This window comes from Sylvia atricapilla, chromosome 2 (genome assembly GCF_009819655.1).
Source record: "Sylvia atricapilla isolate bSylAtr1 chromosome 2, bSylAtr1.pri, whole genome shotgun sequence".
NCBI classification, from domain to species: domain Eukaryota; kingdom Metazoa; phylum Chordata; class Aves; order Passeriformes; family Sylviidae; genus Sylvia; species Sylvia atricapilla.
This window is the reverse complement of record NC_089141.1, coordinates 53,669,625-53,685,477: the sequence shown is the minus strand read 5'-3', so window position 1 is coordinate 53,685,477 and position 15,853 is coordinate 53,669,625. Positions and strand designations below refer to the sequence as shown.

At 45.0% G+C, this 15,853-nt stretch overlaps 1 protein-coding gene across 1 annotated transcript in view; it reads right to left on the bottom strand.

The window, feature by feature from the left end:
* Positions 1-14,746, bottom strand: part of SIAH3 (siah E3 ubiquitin protein ligase family member 3) — a 39,363-nt gene extending 24,617 nt beyond the window's left edge. Inside the window, exon 1 of the mRNA XM_066313302.1 lies at positions 14,466-14,746. Coding sequence (XP_066169399.1) covers positions 14,466-14,600 — 135 coding nt within the window. The 5' untranslated portion in view covers positions 14,601-14,746. The remainder of the gene's footprint in view (positions 1-14,465) is intronic.
* Positions 14,747-15,853: the final 1,107 nt, after the last annotated feature.

The window sequence follows — 15,853 nt, the reverse complement described above, 5'->3', positions numbered from 1 at the left end:
CACCTCCTGTTTGGAGATTTGGCCATGACACTGTATTGCATCCCAGTCAGCCTTAGACTTTTCTTGCTGGAAGTGAAGATAATGCATGAAAAAAATATCATATGGAACAGCGACAGCCTCACTACTCATTTGCTATGGTGAAAAGTATCAGGAAAATTAAGTTCCCTGGCAAGACAAAGGATAATCTTGCCTTTGACTGTGACATGTACATCTACTGTTGCCTGATATGCCCCTCCATTCTTGTTTGGTCCAGTCCTAAGGCAGGGCACAGTACACCCTGAAAATTTCTGCCAGTTAAGATCTTCCTGAAGATCACTGAGCTGAGAAGTTTTTTATTATTTTCCATTTTATGTTTGGACGTATTGTATGAGAATTAAGTCCCCTTCCCATAATTAAAGCCCAGAGACTAGGTGACTACACTGCAGACACAGATTTCTTCTTCAGGTGTGGCAACTCATGATACTCAGGACAGAATGAGACAGTCTTATCACTGTTGTGCACAGGGAACCACCAGGAAAACCCAACATGATGAAAAACATTTTTTTTTATTGGTGAAGATAAGGCTGGCAAATACTTCCACACATGTATTTTTTTTAATCAAACCTAGATGATTTATGACTGAGCTCCCAAGAATCTTGCCTTTGCAAGGGAAAAACACAGAGGTTGCTGCACTGACATACACTTTCCAAAGCACAACCTTCACTTATGATCTAGGTGGCAGAATTTTACTCAGGTTGGAAGCTGAAAAAAAAAAGATGCCAACTTTGCTGGTTTTGCCAGGGGAAAAAGGCAAGTCGTTGGCATAGATCTGCCCCCAAGCTTAATTCACAATGACAAGGGAAGTTAGGGACCTGTATGTGCCTTGTGGAGTCTACTTCAGACCCTCATTTTCTCTCCACCTCTGTCTCCTCCCACAGTGCCAGGCTGAGGGAGCATCCTCTGCCTCCCTCCTGAAGCCAGGCAGTGATGGCACACTGAGCAGTGCTGAGGCAGCATGATTGCTTCTTCCCTTCTCAGTGGTGGCTGCACATTAACCGCGGATTAATGAGCCCTCTAAGTATTACTTACTGCTCCTAAAATGCTTTATATTTTCTACTTACATTGTAATCATCATTAAGGGATTAAAGAAAAAAAAATTATAAACTTAGATGGCTACAGTTAAGCTTCAGCATCCTCATTTTGTTTCTTACCTATTTGCAGCAGTGAGATCAGTAGATTATATCCTTTGGCCTTACTGACACCAAAAAGATTGGCAACTTCACAGTATTTATGGCAACAACATCAGTTTTGCAGATGGGCCCTTTGCACACACACAGAAGGTTAACCTAAACAGGTGGTTTAATTATTTTGGCCTCCACCTCAAACCACTTAACTGATGTCAGGGAATATTGTCCCTCACTAATTTATGGAGAGACAAACCAAAGACACAGATTCCTGCAGAGCATCCCAGCTAGCTGATAGCTCCTGCAGCTCCAGCAGCACAATATAGTGCTGCAGCACATGGATAGGCCCATCAGGTTTGGAGGCAAATATTCCACAAGGCCTTGGCAGGATGCTGTGTTGAACAGATCCTGTCTCCTGCAGGGCTTATTAGTTCAGGCACAGTGCCCGCCTGATGCATCTCTTTAGGCTCAGCCTGGCTCGTATCCAGCCTCTGCTGCATCCCTGCTCCATCTATTCTTGCACCCCAGCTCCAAGACCTAGAGGGGCAGGAGACAGCCTGCCAGGGCTGTTGGTGTGCCCAAAGGCTGTGTTTGTACATGGAGGGGAAAGGCAGTTTTGGGTACAGAGGAAAGCACAGCAGACTCTCTGTCACTGTTCCCTGTAACCTGGGCTCAGACTGGTCAGTCATCCCTGAGGGCTCTCTGGAAAGCTCAGGCTGATTTTGCCCATGAAATCAGGAACAGATGGAAGGGTCTTGGGGAAATCTTGGTGATGCACACCATTGTGTAGGGTTGTTCCTCACCAGGGAAACACATAACCCACAAAAACCAGACCTAAGTTATAGGAGTTCTTGGCTGCAGAAGGGTAGATTTTTGCTCAACTTTTAACACTCGGCTATTTGAAAGTACCAGGTGACACAGGTCTTCCTGGAGGACCTGAGATATAATTATGGGTCACTCAGGACTGCAGGAGGCTGCAACCCTCTGTGTGACTTTCCTGTAGAGAGCCTCAAGGTCCTTTTCCACAAAAAATAACTTGGAAGCTACTTGATCTGCAAGTTTCTTCTAGAAGCCAAGAAGCAAAAGTTACTATTACAAAAAATGCTGAAAGGCTGCTTTTGGCAGATTTTCCCTATGAGTGAGTAATGAAAAGGTTTTCCCTTTCCCAACATCTGCTTCATCAGACTGAGTTCTCTTGCTACCGGCTGTTCATTGGCCGCTGGCAAATTGAAGTTGTTTTAGTTAAAACAGCAAATAACCAAAATATCCAGACACAGCCTGATTTATCTGTGAACTGGAATGTTCTTTTCTAATCACTTGTTTATTATTAAAAAAATCATTAAAAGCTTAAAAATTATTAAGAGATACCTCACCAGTTAAGCTCATGTTTAGCTGCAAGTATAAATTTTCTCCAGTTGCCTTGTGAAGCTTCTGGAGATTAAGCTGCTTTCAGATCTGTTTTCTGATAGTGCCTTCATCTTTTACCAACAGCCTGAAACAAAATTCAGTCTTTATGATCAGTTATTTACAAATCAGTGGTTATGTTTGTGCAACCATTCGCGACCTTAATATTTTTGAGTCTCTTTTTTGAAATATTTTCTATGGCAGAAAAAAACTCAGTAAAAGTTTCATTTTCTTTTAAAGCTGTATTATTTCCCTTGTGATTTAGACCCTTGAGATTCCAGGCAGGAACAGTAATTGGACAAAGGGTCTCAGTTTGGCTGTATGTGAGGAACCAGAAGAAGTGAAGGTGAATTACTGCAAGCATTTGCATCAGTTTTCCTGACACAATTTAAATCTTGACCTGGGTATAGCCATGAATTGTCTGCAGATAGACATGCACCTATTTGTAAGGAATGTGCTCCTGCTGCATTGCTGCACTGAGATTGCACTCTGCTGAGGCTGGCGTGTGGCTGTAAAAACTTGTAAAAACTGTAAAAGCTTCAGCCACTCCCTTTAGCACAAATAATGAGAAGTTTCGGCCTGAGTTGATGTCTCGAGGGAAATATTTACATGGGACACTGCTTGGCTCAACAAAGGTAAAGACATTCCCAAAAAGCTTTTGCCAGAATGATGACAGAGAAGAAACTGAATGAGCCCAACAATATCCTGACCACATCACAACTATTTCGTAAGAATGTGAGAAAATAAGAGGTGAACGTATATCCCAAGCCAACAAACTTGAAACAAAACAATTTTGAAGGGCTTGTGTCTAGGGCTCCTGTCAGATACCTTATGGTGAAACTTGCTGTGGTGGCCTAGGACATTCCTGATTCCAGGACCAACGCAGCCACTGCCAGGGCAGCAAAGAAGAACATGTAGTTGTATTTCAGCTGTCTCTCTAGTTTGACATTCAAATGTAAACTATTTTAATAAAATAATAGCCTGTGAAATGGTTGGGGGTAGCCTGAGGACCAAGCTTTGTTTCCCCCTCTGCTGCCGCTGCACCAGGGCTATGACAGCTTTTAAGGAACCAACAATGACATGGGGAATAGCAGTATTTTACTCCAACAGAGCCCCTCCAACAATAAAACACAAGTCACCCACAGACTTCCATACTGCAGAACACAAGCTAGCCTAAAAAGGCTGGGAAAGTCAGCATTTCCTCACCTCTAGTCATGCTATCTCATCCTAGGTCACCAAAATCCATGCTACACCTCTGGCTTTCAGGGACCAAAGACAAACAGAAACAGACTCCACTGAGCCTGTAAGCAGACCCAGAATCCAGGCAAGGAACAGAAATGACACTACCTAAGTAACTTCTCTGCTTTGTGCCTCTTTGCACGGTGAATTAACACAGCTTGCACATCCGAAAACGGGTCTGAAGCATCAGGGATTCTGCCATAAGGGGAAAGTAATCATGAAGCAGTTAATTGAATAAGCCCAGGAAATTTTTTTTTCTGCTGGAAGCCATCCCATAAGGAGAATGAGAGGAAGATTTGTCCAAGTGGATTATTTTCTCTATGTGATTTGCTCCATATTATTTTCTCCACTCAGCTCTCTTTAGGAACATATTTCCACTTGTGCCATGGTGCAAAGTCTTTTCTGGTAGATTTTGGGCAATCTGTCTTCTCATTGTCAGAATTTATTTAGTATTGCTTGTAATAACAAATAAGGGTGCTTGTCCCAAAGCATATTTTGGAGTATTCTTACTCTCTTTTGCCATCCCTCATCTGCCACAGTGACCTCCTTTCCAGTCCAGATTGATTTAATTAGCTGGTGATGACTCTGGGCTTTGGACCAGGATTTGCATTTCTGATGAGTTTAAATTACCAGATATTTGTGTAACTGGCATAGCTCAATACTTTTGCACTGGTGTCAGTCTCCTGTGCTGAACCTTGGATTCCCAAGTGCACCCCATATGACTCTCTGTCTGCCTTCTTTGTTCTTTTCAGATGCATTTGCCTGGTATGACTTTGGTTTGGTCATTATTGAGGCAAATCTCCCAAGATTATTCTCAGCACCCTTAGACTTCTGCACCTCCTTGTTTACACCAAGTTCTATTTTTATAGAGTATTGCAGGGTCAGGGCAATTCAGCTGGGAAAGGATTTCTGGGCAGTTCTGGATGTGATCTCAGAAGCTACACTGTGACTGGTTTACAGTCCTGCTAACACAGTTCAGGATGAGGCTGGTCTTTGCTCCAAGGATACATTGCTGGCTCATGTTCAGCTTATCTACCAAGTAGATGCCCTTTGTCCCTCTTACCTGGCAAAGGTAATGAAATCCATGCTTTATTCACTTACTTTGCCTGAAATTCTCTGTTGCCTACTCATCCAAAAATAATTCTCTAATTTTTCTTGGTGATGAGTTCCTTCTAGTAGAAGTAAATTGAAAGCTCTCAGCATGCAGTCATGTTGCCAGACATTTTTTTTTTCTGGAGTGGAAAGAAAGCTGTCTTACTTGAACCTGTGCTAAACAGCAAACATAGTATTTATGTTACAGTGCCCAACCTTTTGGATTTGCTTGAAGAATACAACTATCTTGCTTGGTTTTTCTTTTGATTGAGCCAAAGGAACTGTAGGATATCAGTGGGGTCCATTTAAATTAACTTCAGCTAAATAAAAATAACATACTCTTCCTAAGCTTGTCTTCCAGCTTCCTTGATTGTTGGTGGCAAGAAAAGCAGTCTTTCTTTGAGAATGAAGAATCTCGCTGATCCTAGACTCCTGAGGGTGTTGCACCACAGAGAACCTCAGCTCTCAGGCAAAAAAAGCAGGGAGCTCACAGTTAACTGCCCTCCTTTTACAAGTAAAGCCTAGACTTCCCTGGACTCCCCTGGCATGTGGTGTGGCTTTTCATACAGGGGAGTCCAACCAGCATAGACAGCACATCCCTGTGTGCAGCCAGGTGTCCTCAGCTGGGCACACGTTGCAATGCAGAACTCAGACATCCCTACTGAGAATGAGGATGTCTCTAGTATGCCCTGCACTCTTCAAAAGAGGTGGGTACATCTGCTGAACTCCAGCAGGTTTTTCATACAGTCCTTTGCTGGATCAAGTTTGATAATTTTCAGAATAAGTATGTCTGAGTAAGTGTCTGATCTGGTAAAACATCCATATTTTCCATCTGTGCATAAGCTTGACGCCGATCCCCTGAGTGCTCCTGCTGAGCTGGGGTATTGCCATGACCATCCCACTTGCCACCGTTCTGCTGTTCCCATTTCAGCCTCTCATTTTCACAAAGCCTGAAGGTGACCATGACCATGCCCTTACCCCAGCTGCCCTACGTAATCCCTGTGTGGTGGTCATTTACTCCATTTTTACGCTTATTTGCTTATTTTCCACATGGCAGTTCCCAGGAGTGGAAGAACATTTTCATCCTCTGCTGATGTGGTTTTCTGCTCCGTAGCATCCGCCTCCTTGCTCATCTATAGCATTTGTGTTCTGCACAAGGAGATGTTACCAATTTAATATTTTTCAATCTTATTTATGCTCCATTTCTCTGTTTCTCTTTACATTTCAGCTGGCATTTGATGTGAAAGAGTGTGTGATCTGGTGTTTAAAATATTCACAAGGACCTGTGTCTCTTCTCAGCTATGCATTTACTAGGAGCTGATGGGCAGTTCATCAACTATTCTGAACCCTAATATTTCCATATGTGAAATATTAAAGCTGTTCAAATGATTTTTTTTCTTTTTTTTTATAACTGAGGAGGCCAACCTAGAAGTGAAAAAGGGTTTCATTTTGGATCAATTCAGAATGAAATTGCTCTGGAAGAAAAGACCAGAACCGAAAGCTCTGCATCTGGTATGGAAGTAGGTGGTTAATTTCTTCCCAAAGTTGTTTCAAACATTTCTGTCTTTTAAAAAAAGAACACCAAAATAAACATACAAAGTATTCAGAGGTTCCTGCTGCTCTCCTTCAGTGACACTTTCATGGTATTGCTGAGATGAAAGGGGAGAACTAAAGATAAATCCATTAATGTTATATAAGATGCTCAGAAATGTCTCTAAATAAATAAAAGTACTTCAGATTGTACACTGCACATGTGTCAGGGAATTTATCGGAGTGCCAAGATGCTCTTCCCTCTTTGGAGCATGCAATGGGAGAGCTGAGCAGGAGCATTGCAGGTGGTTGTTAGCAGGTCATCCAGAGCAATTTTCAGGAAGTCTCCATGCACAAGGGAAAATTTTCCATTCAGCACAGCCCTCAATAATGCCAAGGGGTCAGAGCTTTGTGTGAGGCTCTAAAAAACAGTTGAGCCACTGCCCTGCCCAGCTGCTTGCCCTTGCAGTGTGGAAGCAGAAGGGATGTGTGTCTTCTTTGGTGGTGCGCACACAAAACTGCCAGCTTCAATCCCTGCTGGATTATGTTTACTTTACCACAACAAAGCAGAGGGAAGATATTCTCTTTTGGGAGCTGATGGGATCATTTCCATGTCTCAATATGCTGGGTGGACAACAAGCGATGTGGCTCCTTCAGCTGGACCTGTTTGCTTGGGCCCCAGTCCAGTGCAGGATGGCAATTAAGTTTTGCAGGCATGTAAAGCCCTTGGCTTCCTTGCCAGCTGCATCCATGGCTTGGGACACAATGCTTCACTGCTTTTTGTAGCTCTCCTGGTCATGCTCCTGATCATGTAAAAAAGAAACTTCATCTGTCAATTGCAAAATTAGTGTCAGCAAGGACTGAATGTATTGTGATTTCTTCTGAAACAGTTTGGAGGAAAATAAGACATCCAAAGTTGCAGTGAAGTTAGTGATGCTTTCCTTCCAGCAGGAGCAAGAAAAGCCCCAAATTAGGTTTTTGAATGACAGATAAGAAAAATCTTTTGCTATAAGACTTTGGTACAGCAGGGAATGGGAAGCATTAGAAAGAGCAAGAGCAGAGAAGAAAAGATAACAAAAAGAGGCAAGCTATGGAAAGAGAGAAAAAGAATTCAGTCTGATAAGGTGTATAATGACTGAACATCTGTGCTTTTTTTTTTTTTCCAAATACACCATATGCATAAAGAGGTGGGCTGGGAAGTTGATGTCACATTCAACTAGACCCAAGTGGCTTCTCCTAGGTCCGTCAGAAGGTGCATGGCTCAGCTTTGCTCAGTTCTGCTGCAAAAATCACAGCAAAAGCAGGCCTGGTGTATTGCCTAAACCTTGTTCAGCTCTCCAAATGAATTCCTCCTTTTTGGTGGCTCATGTGCTGCCTGACAATGGCTCTGTACCATTGTGTGCCATGCCATGTGTGCCAGCGCCAATGCCACAAGAGGTGCCAGGGGCAGCTTGTCATGGTCATTGATCCCATGGTCACCATGCCAGGGGAGCAGCAAGCCTTAACACCCCAACCCACGGAGCCAGGAGAGCATGGCTGTGTTCTCCTTTGCTCCTCACTTCCTCACTCAATTCCCAGTAAAGCTGCATGAAGACTGTCTTCCCCCCACTGCTACCCTGTGAAATTGTTGCAGAATTCAGTTCTCTCTCGTGCACTCAGTTGAGGGATGCCAATTTCCTATTGTGAGGGCCAGACTTTGGTGCTGCCAAAAGAGACATGAAGTCTCAGCTCCGAGCCAGGCAGAACAAGAATTATGGGCTTTTGGACAGTGTAGAAAACACCAAAGTCCCAGGAAGGCTGGGCACAGACACAGCAGCTCCTTTCCGTCATTTTACCAGGGCTCTTGGGATCCTATGTGCTACCTTTAAACTCAATTTCTCGCATTACTTAAGAACCTCAAATCGTTTCTGAGAAAAAGAAGTGAAGCTTTTAAATGTCACCCAGCTACTTATGCTGGGAGTTCTTTGCTACCAGGTGAGAATTTTAATGGTTAAACAAAAAATTATACTCTGTAAATTCTGACTTTGAGGCAAAATTCATGGTGTCTAGGAATCTGACTGAGGACATTTTAGCACCTGGGACTTGCAGGATCATATTCAGTGTGACTTAGATCTGATGGGAAGCAAACTGAGACCTTGCCACTGATTTCATGTAATCAAGCCTTGTAATAGAACATCCCTTTTTCCTCTGCACCCTCTGTGTTAGTCACAGCAATTCCTCTGGGACAGTATATCTCCCAAGAAAGTTACCTGGGCTATTATGTCTAACCTGAAGGGCTGCGCTGAGAAATTCCTGATATACTGAGCCACATCAGAGTGGGAGGATTACAAAGTAGTATGTGGCAGTGTCTGATGGCTACTCCTCACCTTGCTGTCAAACACCCTGTCAAGGGGAGAGATGTTTCTCTAATATTAAAATAACAGCACTGTCTTCCATTGATAACATCTGACTTCAAATGTCCTGCAACCAGGTCAGATTTAATACAGAATCAGAGAATCCTAGAATAGTTTGAGTTGGAAGGGACCATTTAAAGGCCATCTACTTCAGCCCCACTGCAATGAGTAGGGACATCTTCAATGAGATCAGGCTGCTCAACACTCTGTCCAGCCTGACCTTGAATGTTTCCAGGTACAGGGCATCAACCACCTCTCTGGGAAAACTGCCAGTGTTTCACCACCCTTATCATAAAAAAACCTTTTTTCATTTTATCTAATTTAAATCGATCCTCCTTCAGTTTAAAACCATTACCCCTTGTGCTATTGCCTCAAATCCAGTCTCAAAATCAAGTGTGGGCAGGAGAGGACTCAGCGCTTGTCTACTCTATCCCTATACTCTATCCCACCTCCAGAGCTGTAGCATTACACGCGGGACCAGCTAACAATGGTAATTAACTTTCTGCAGTGGATGTGGGCTGGGAGGTGAGGAGAAGGAAACCCGAGCCTGTTCACACAGAAACTCCTGGGCTGAGGGCTCTTTCCCTCGCTGTCCCCAGGAGAAAGTGGTTGTTATTCTCTGGGAGCACGCAGAAGCTGTCTCGCTTTGCAGCGAGTGTTCCGTGAAGCCCGTGCTGCCTTTGCCACAGCCCATGGTGGTGCAGCTGAGTGGATCTGCAGGCTTGAGGTTAATGGCTTGCTGGAGAGAGGGGGACCTGGGGTCAGGGAGCAGCAGCGAATGGAGAGTCCCCGGGGAGAGCTGCCTGAGGTGCTGTGCCCCTCCTCTGCAGGGCACCCTTGAAGTCACATCTCAGGACAGACCGAGGCTTCTGGGTCAACTGGAATTCCGTCAAACAGAGGCAGGGCTGAAGGAGAGGTGACAAAGCCCTGCCTACTGCTATCCACATCTCTACAAAAGGATTTAAATCTGACATGCCCAGTGCTCACACAGCCCTAGCCCATAGCTGGGGTGGGAAACAGGCACCTTGCCAGGAGCCCGGGTTTGCAGGTAGCAGAGCATTGTACAGATCCTCTCACCGCAGCTGTCACAATCCTGCTGGACACTGGGGCCAAATGCCACTTTGTCTCCAAATCACAGCCCTGCCTGGGAAACTTGAGGGTCTGGGCTGAGACAGTGGCATCTGGGGGTTGTTAGCAGCAGGTTTCAAAGTCGCTCTCCTCCCTTGCACCAAATAAATAGATCTCATGGGGGTGTAATGCACTCTAGCACTTTAATCCTCCTGGGGTAAAGTGGATTACAATGCTATTTGGCTGCCACTGGGTGCAGAGCCAGCTGTTATAACAGGATTCCAACCCCTTCCCTAGGTCGGAGCAGATTTGCTTGTTGCTTTAAAAACTAGCTGAAAGACAGCTGGACCCATAAATCGTGTTATGACCCTTTTAGAATATAAGATTGAACTATTTATGACCTTGTTTGAAAATTCTTTTTTTGTAAATCAAAAAAACAGCGGTGGAGATTGGTGCTTCTTACAAGAATATTGTAAACACAATTTTATTGTTTTAAATGAACAGTTTTCACACTCCCCAAAAAGTTAAACATTGTGTGTAAAAACCTAGTAACTTCTTGAAAGAAGATCTGTTTTACCCAGCCGTATGCAGCATCTCTTGAAGCATCAGCACCTGTCTGGAATGTGATTGTCCTGCCGTTCCTGCCATGTAAGGCTGGCTATTGGGACAGTGACTGATGCTAAGGAGTGAGGATACCCCCCAGCTTCCTCTTCTTTCCAGTTTGCAATTCTGGGCAGAATTGTTATTGACAGGGGCCAAATATACAGGAGTTCACTGAGTCTCACCTCTGCAGGATCAGAAAACCCTGTCCATTTCTTCCATGGAATGGAGGACCCTTAAACTTTCCCTGCATGCTGGGACCTGCAGCCAGCAGCATAAGTGTTGCTCTTTTAATCAGTATGGCTTTGGAGAGAGCAACCACTTGGCTAGAGAGCTCCGTTGCCCAGCTGTGCCTCTCCAAGGGAAGATGTCAGGTTGACCACATGCTTGAAAGAAGACAGGTTACAAATTAATGGGTATAAAATGATTGAGAACAAAGGTGACCTATAGAAGCGTGGTAAGTAAGTGGTTTTCTCTGCTTGGCAAGTGAATTTTGATCCCAGAGTAGCACTATACTGTGAGATGCTGCTATATCTGGGAAAGCTCGGTAGGAGGACAAAGAGCAGAAAGTGGCAAGAACGACAAAGGCTCTGAAACAAACACCCCCTCCCATTCATACTCCTGCCAAACCAACAAAGCAGAGGGGGACAGTTGCGAAATTGTCTTTCCCTCTTAGAGTCACCCATGTCAGCCTGTCAAGTGCAGGGAAAGTAGCAGCAGATCAATAGAGGTGTCTGTGCTGACACTTTTACCATCTTGCCCTTTAAGAAACACAGAAATGTTCATCAGCCTTCCCAATTAATGAGCCTTTCTGTGGGAAGAAATACATGGGTTTCTCTCTAAGTGTGTTCTTCTCTATCAAGCTCTGGATCTCTCCTAAAAAAAGAGATAAGTGATGGGCTCTGGTAATTGTCAGATGTCCAGGCTGATGATGATGACAGCGTTCTGGCATAACTTTACAGGAGTGCCCCCTTGGTCTGGCTGTGGGTCTGTGACTGCAGAAGCTGGTGCAACCTTCCCTGGAGGGCACCAGATCTCCCCTGTCCTCTGCTGCTCCCTGAGCGCTTTCTGCGATGCCACATCTCTGACACACATACGTGATAACCAGCCACGGATCCTCCTGTGTGGGTGAATCCCACTACCATCCCTGAGCACTCCCTTGGGTGGAAGGAGTGAAAATGGAGGTCCTGCAGCAATTGACTTTAATGAAGTTATGTGCATTGGCACTGATTGAAGACCTGACCCGTGTGAAGGATGTCAGCATGCATAATCACACCAGAGTGTGATGCCTGTCACTTATCATTTGCCCCAATCAGCCAGGAGTCCCATTGCGCCAGCACTGTGGAGATACAGAATAAAATAATCCCTTTGCAAAGGGCTTACAATTTTGGAGTAAAAACAAACATTAAACCTCGAAGAAAAGGGAGAGAAATGACATTGCTCCCAGCCCTTGTTTCCTAGCAGGTCTGTATTCATCGACTGCAAACTTTAATACAGTTTTCACTCCACTTGTCAATTGTTAAGATAGATTTGGGGGCTGTCAACAAAATGCTACAGATGAAAAGACCCAGCTAGAAATAATAGACTAAGAAACATAAAAGTAGTCACAATACTCTAAACCATCACAAAGGAGTAAGTTAGGCCCTTTTACATTTCATTGTCCCTTAGATGCCTTTTAGAGCAACAACAGCCTCCCCTCTGTGCATCCCTGGGGGAGAAATGGGCACTCTGAGAAGCAGGTTCACCTGACTTGACTCTGACACCAGGGTTTGGACAAGATGCCTTGCTGGCCCAGAGCCAGCAGGCTCCAGCTGGCCCACAGGCTGCTGTGGGTGATCAACTGTTTGTGTCAGGCTGGGCACAAAGAGACCTGATCCCCACATCTCCTCTGGATGCTGCCACAAAGTGGTGATGTGTTCCTTAAGCAGCTGGAGGGAAGCTGAACACTTGGGGAGCACATTAGAGCTAAAGCCCAGCACATTGATGCGGCCAGTTGTGAGCTGGGTAACCTGGGAGCACTCACACAGCATGTTTCACTCTACAGTCAGAGGGGTTTATCAGAGCAGAGGGTTTGTCATCTGCTTGTTCACTTGAATGGTGTCTCAGCAGGCTCCTGTGCACACCCCTGTGCCATTGAGTTCCCAATGCAGCCTTATCAGGGGAGCAATTCCCACCCAGGACAAGACAACTCTTGCTGGGGCTGCAGTGACACACCAGACCTTTTCCTAGAGGTTTCCTGTTTGTTTCCAAGGCAGTTTTGCTTCCTATGCCTACATTCAAAGGCTGCCAAGGTAGAGATTGTTTGTCTTTCTGCTGGGCTTTCAGTCTGAGCAGAGAAGAGCTCGGATATGGGGAATTTTAGCAAAATTAAATTCTCTCTGTGTTAATACAGTTGCAGCTCCTGCAGTAGCAAACCCACAACTCAGCATGTCCTGAAATGATAAACTTGGATCTAGCCTTAGGTAACAGTGGAGCAATAGTCATCCCCCTGTGTGCTTATAGGACCTTATCAGCCAGTTCCACTGGCACTGAAATTGTGTTGTGTGTTGACAGACTTTTTTCCTGCTCACTTTTTTTTTATTTTTCAAATAATGAACATTATACATGAAAGTAGCGGGAGACAGTCACATAAAAGGTTTGAGCACAGAAGAATTCACTTACAAGATCTCCCCGTGCACTTAGGAATGCAGCTACTTCTTTTACCCATTCTGACAACCAGACCCTTTTAGATAATGATGAGGCTGTGTGTTTTTAACTTATTTTGTGCGGAGCGCGGTGCCGGGAGAGGCGAGCCTGCACCCGGGCGCTTCATCCCCCGGGAGCTCCTGCCCCAGGCGGCAGTGCTCAGAGCACAGCCTTGCGGGAAAATCCTCCCGGAGCCGGCACCCTGCTAGAAGCCATCTCCCCCTGCCTAAGCACACCCTGAGACAGGAAAAATGTCTGTGGGAAGCATGCCTTTTTTTGGAGAAGTGATGCCGTTCTGAAAAGGGATTTACCCCATCAAACGGTGTCCCAGGGATCAGGAGCTCGGGAAAGATGCTTCCTGCAACCCCTCCAAGTACCTCACAGGGAGCCTTGCAGAGCCAAACCCAAGTTGTTCTGAATTAAATTAATTTCTAAGCCTACACCAGGATAGCGGAGCTACCTCACAAGTCAGGCCAGCAAGGACTTCTCACAAAACAGAAGCCGCTTCATTAAAGTTGGTCACTCACTAGTGTGATAAAGTAATTAAAGCCTCCTGATTGCTTTCTCCCCCTGCTGCTCCTTCTCTACTACAAACATGAAGGCTCTGCTATAGATGGAGCTGTTGACACTTTGTCAGTGTAAATTCAGAATTGTGCAAGTAAAAGACATGTTTTTATGGAAACTATAAATAGTTTTGCATTAAAACAAGTGTATTCTCCCTCCTAGAATAGATTCACCTTGCAAACAGCTTAAGGGCAGTTTCAGCGCCAGAGGAATGCCTCCGACTCCCCGCAGGAGACAGAAAGAGCCGTTTTTCCCCTGAAAGAGAAAACGGCAGCAGAGGAGATCCTGTACCGCCACCCCCGTCTTCCCGCTCCCCTCTGCCTGGCAGCATCCCCCTGCGCTGGGGTGTCAGCCTGGGAGACCACACAGCATCCTTCTACTAGAAAGGGATGTTAATTCATCAAACTAACTTTCCCAATCATTTTTTTTTTACTAAACGCTTGCAACATGCATGCTCATTACGTGGGTGAAAAGGATGAGGAAACTTTGGGGAGGGGGAGCCGCGACTTCCCACGATCGCTCGGAGCAGTGGGTTGCTTGTCCTTTGCTCCAGAGGGAATCATGCATTCAGACAATGCGAACATCCTCTCTGCCAGGGCTGCAATGTGTTAACAGCACTCTCCCCTTGCTGCCAGAGCATAATTTCATTCCCTGTGGAGAATCACGGGTGGCGGTGGTGGAGCAGACAAGGAGACGTTAGAAGAGAAAAAAATATTTTTTAACTCACCTTGAGGCTGTGTGTTGGGTTGACGACACAGACAAGTTGCCCGGCAGCTGAGAAAACCCTCTTTGCCTTGTAGTGCTGAAACCGCAGATGAATAAGATCTAACACAGCCCCAAAGCACTGGGTGAAGAAAAGCATCACAACTTTTGGCGTTGCTGCTGCTGCTGCTGCTGCTGTTGCTGCTGCTGCTGGCAGTGGGCAGGGGAAGCAGCCGGGGAGCTCTGGAGTCCTTGAGCCCGGGGTGGGAGTGCAGTCGGCGAGAGCTGCTCTCCGGCACAGCTTAGCATGCCTTCATATTCATCATCAAAATAAGACGGGAAGAGGCTTGCAGCAGCGGGGTGGCCAATGGAAAGGACAGGAATGTTATCCTTGAGGTCCGGAGACAGCCAATAACAAATGCCTCCCCTCCAGAAACTCCCTGATGAATTGAGCCTGGTGTAGAATGTATTATTGAACATTACCATACATCAGCACATTGCATTTATCTTGTGATTACAGCCAGTCATACGTAAGGCTGTGGAGATATTCAGGCAAAAATTGATTGCTTAACATCTCCATTTATTAATTGCCTTAATTTAACAAAGGAGCGCTCAGATAGCAAAGCTACATGTAAGGCGTAAGGAAGAATCCCTCCAGTGAAACTGCTGGAAAGTAGCAAAAATAGGTTAAGCAGACTATGCTTTACTGAGGGAGAAAAATCAAATATGCAAAGAGAGTTACAGTTCCTTGCAGGGGTTAAGCAGAAGTAGAGCTTGCTACATAAATAGATTCTCGTCTGTGCATTCACAGTCTTCAATTTGGATTTTCACTGCTCTGAAGTTTTCTGAATTTTATATCCTGCTACTTCACAAGAGTCCCAGTGCACAAATAACATTTTCCCCGTTGAAAATAGAAGGGGTCAGGTCTCAGGTCTGGTGTAACATGGAATAACTCCATTTGGAGACAGCAATGTTTTCCTGCTTTACACTTGCTGGTGGATCAGGTCTGTTGGACACAAAACATGGTAATTACTGGATGCTGGAACTATGGGAGCATAAAAAGGCACAGAGCATGCTTCTAAAAATAATGAAATACGTGATGCATGAGAGCACACACACACAGAGAAACTTGCACTGAGGGAGAAGTGGCTTTTAAATCAACAGAATAATTAAACATGCAGAAGGCTTTTGCTTGTCATTCATCTGTATATTGGTTAGCAGGAAATTATGAATTAGCCATTAGATAGTCCTAGGCATTAAAAAGGAATTAGGGGAGTGCAACGAAAATAAACATGCTTTTAGGTATGATTACCAGTGCGTATCTCTGCTGGTGAGCAGGGATCCTTCTCGGGCCATTGAGTCTCATTAAACTTGAGTCCCTGTAACGGGGTTTTCTGGGAGGTGACTGCGCTG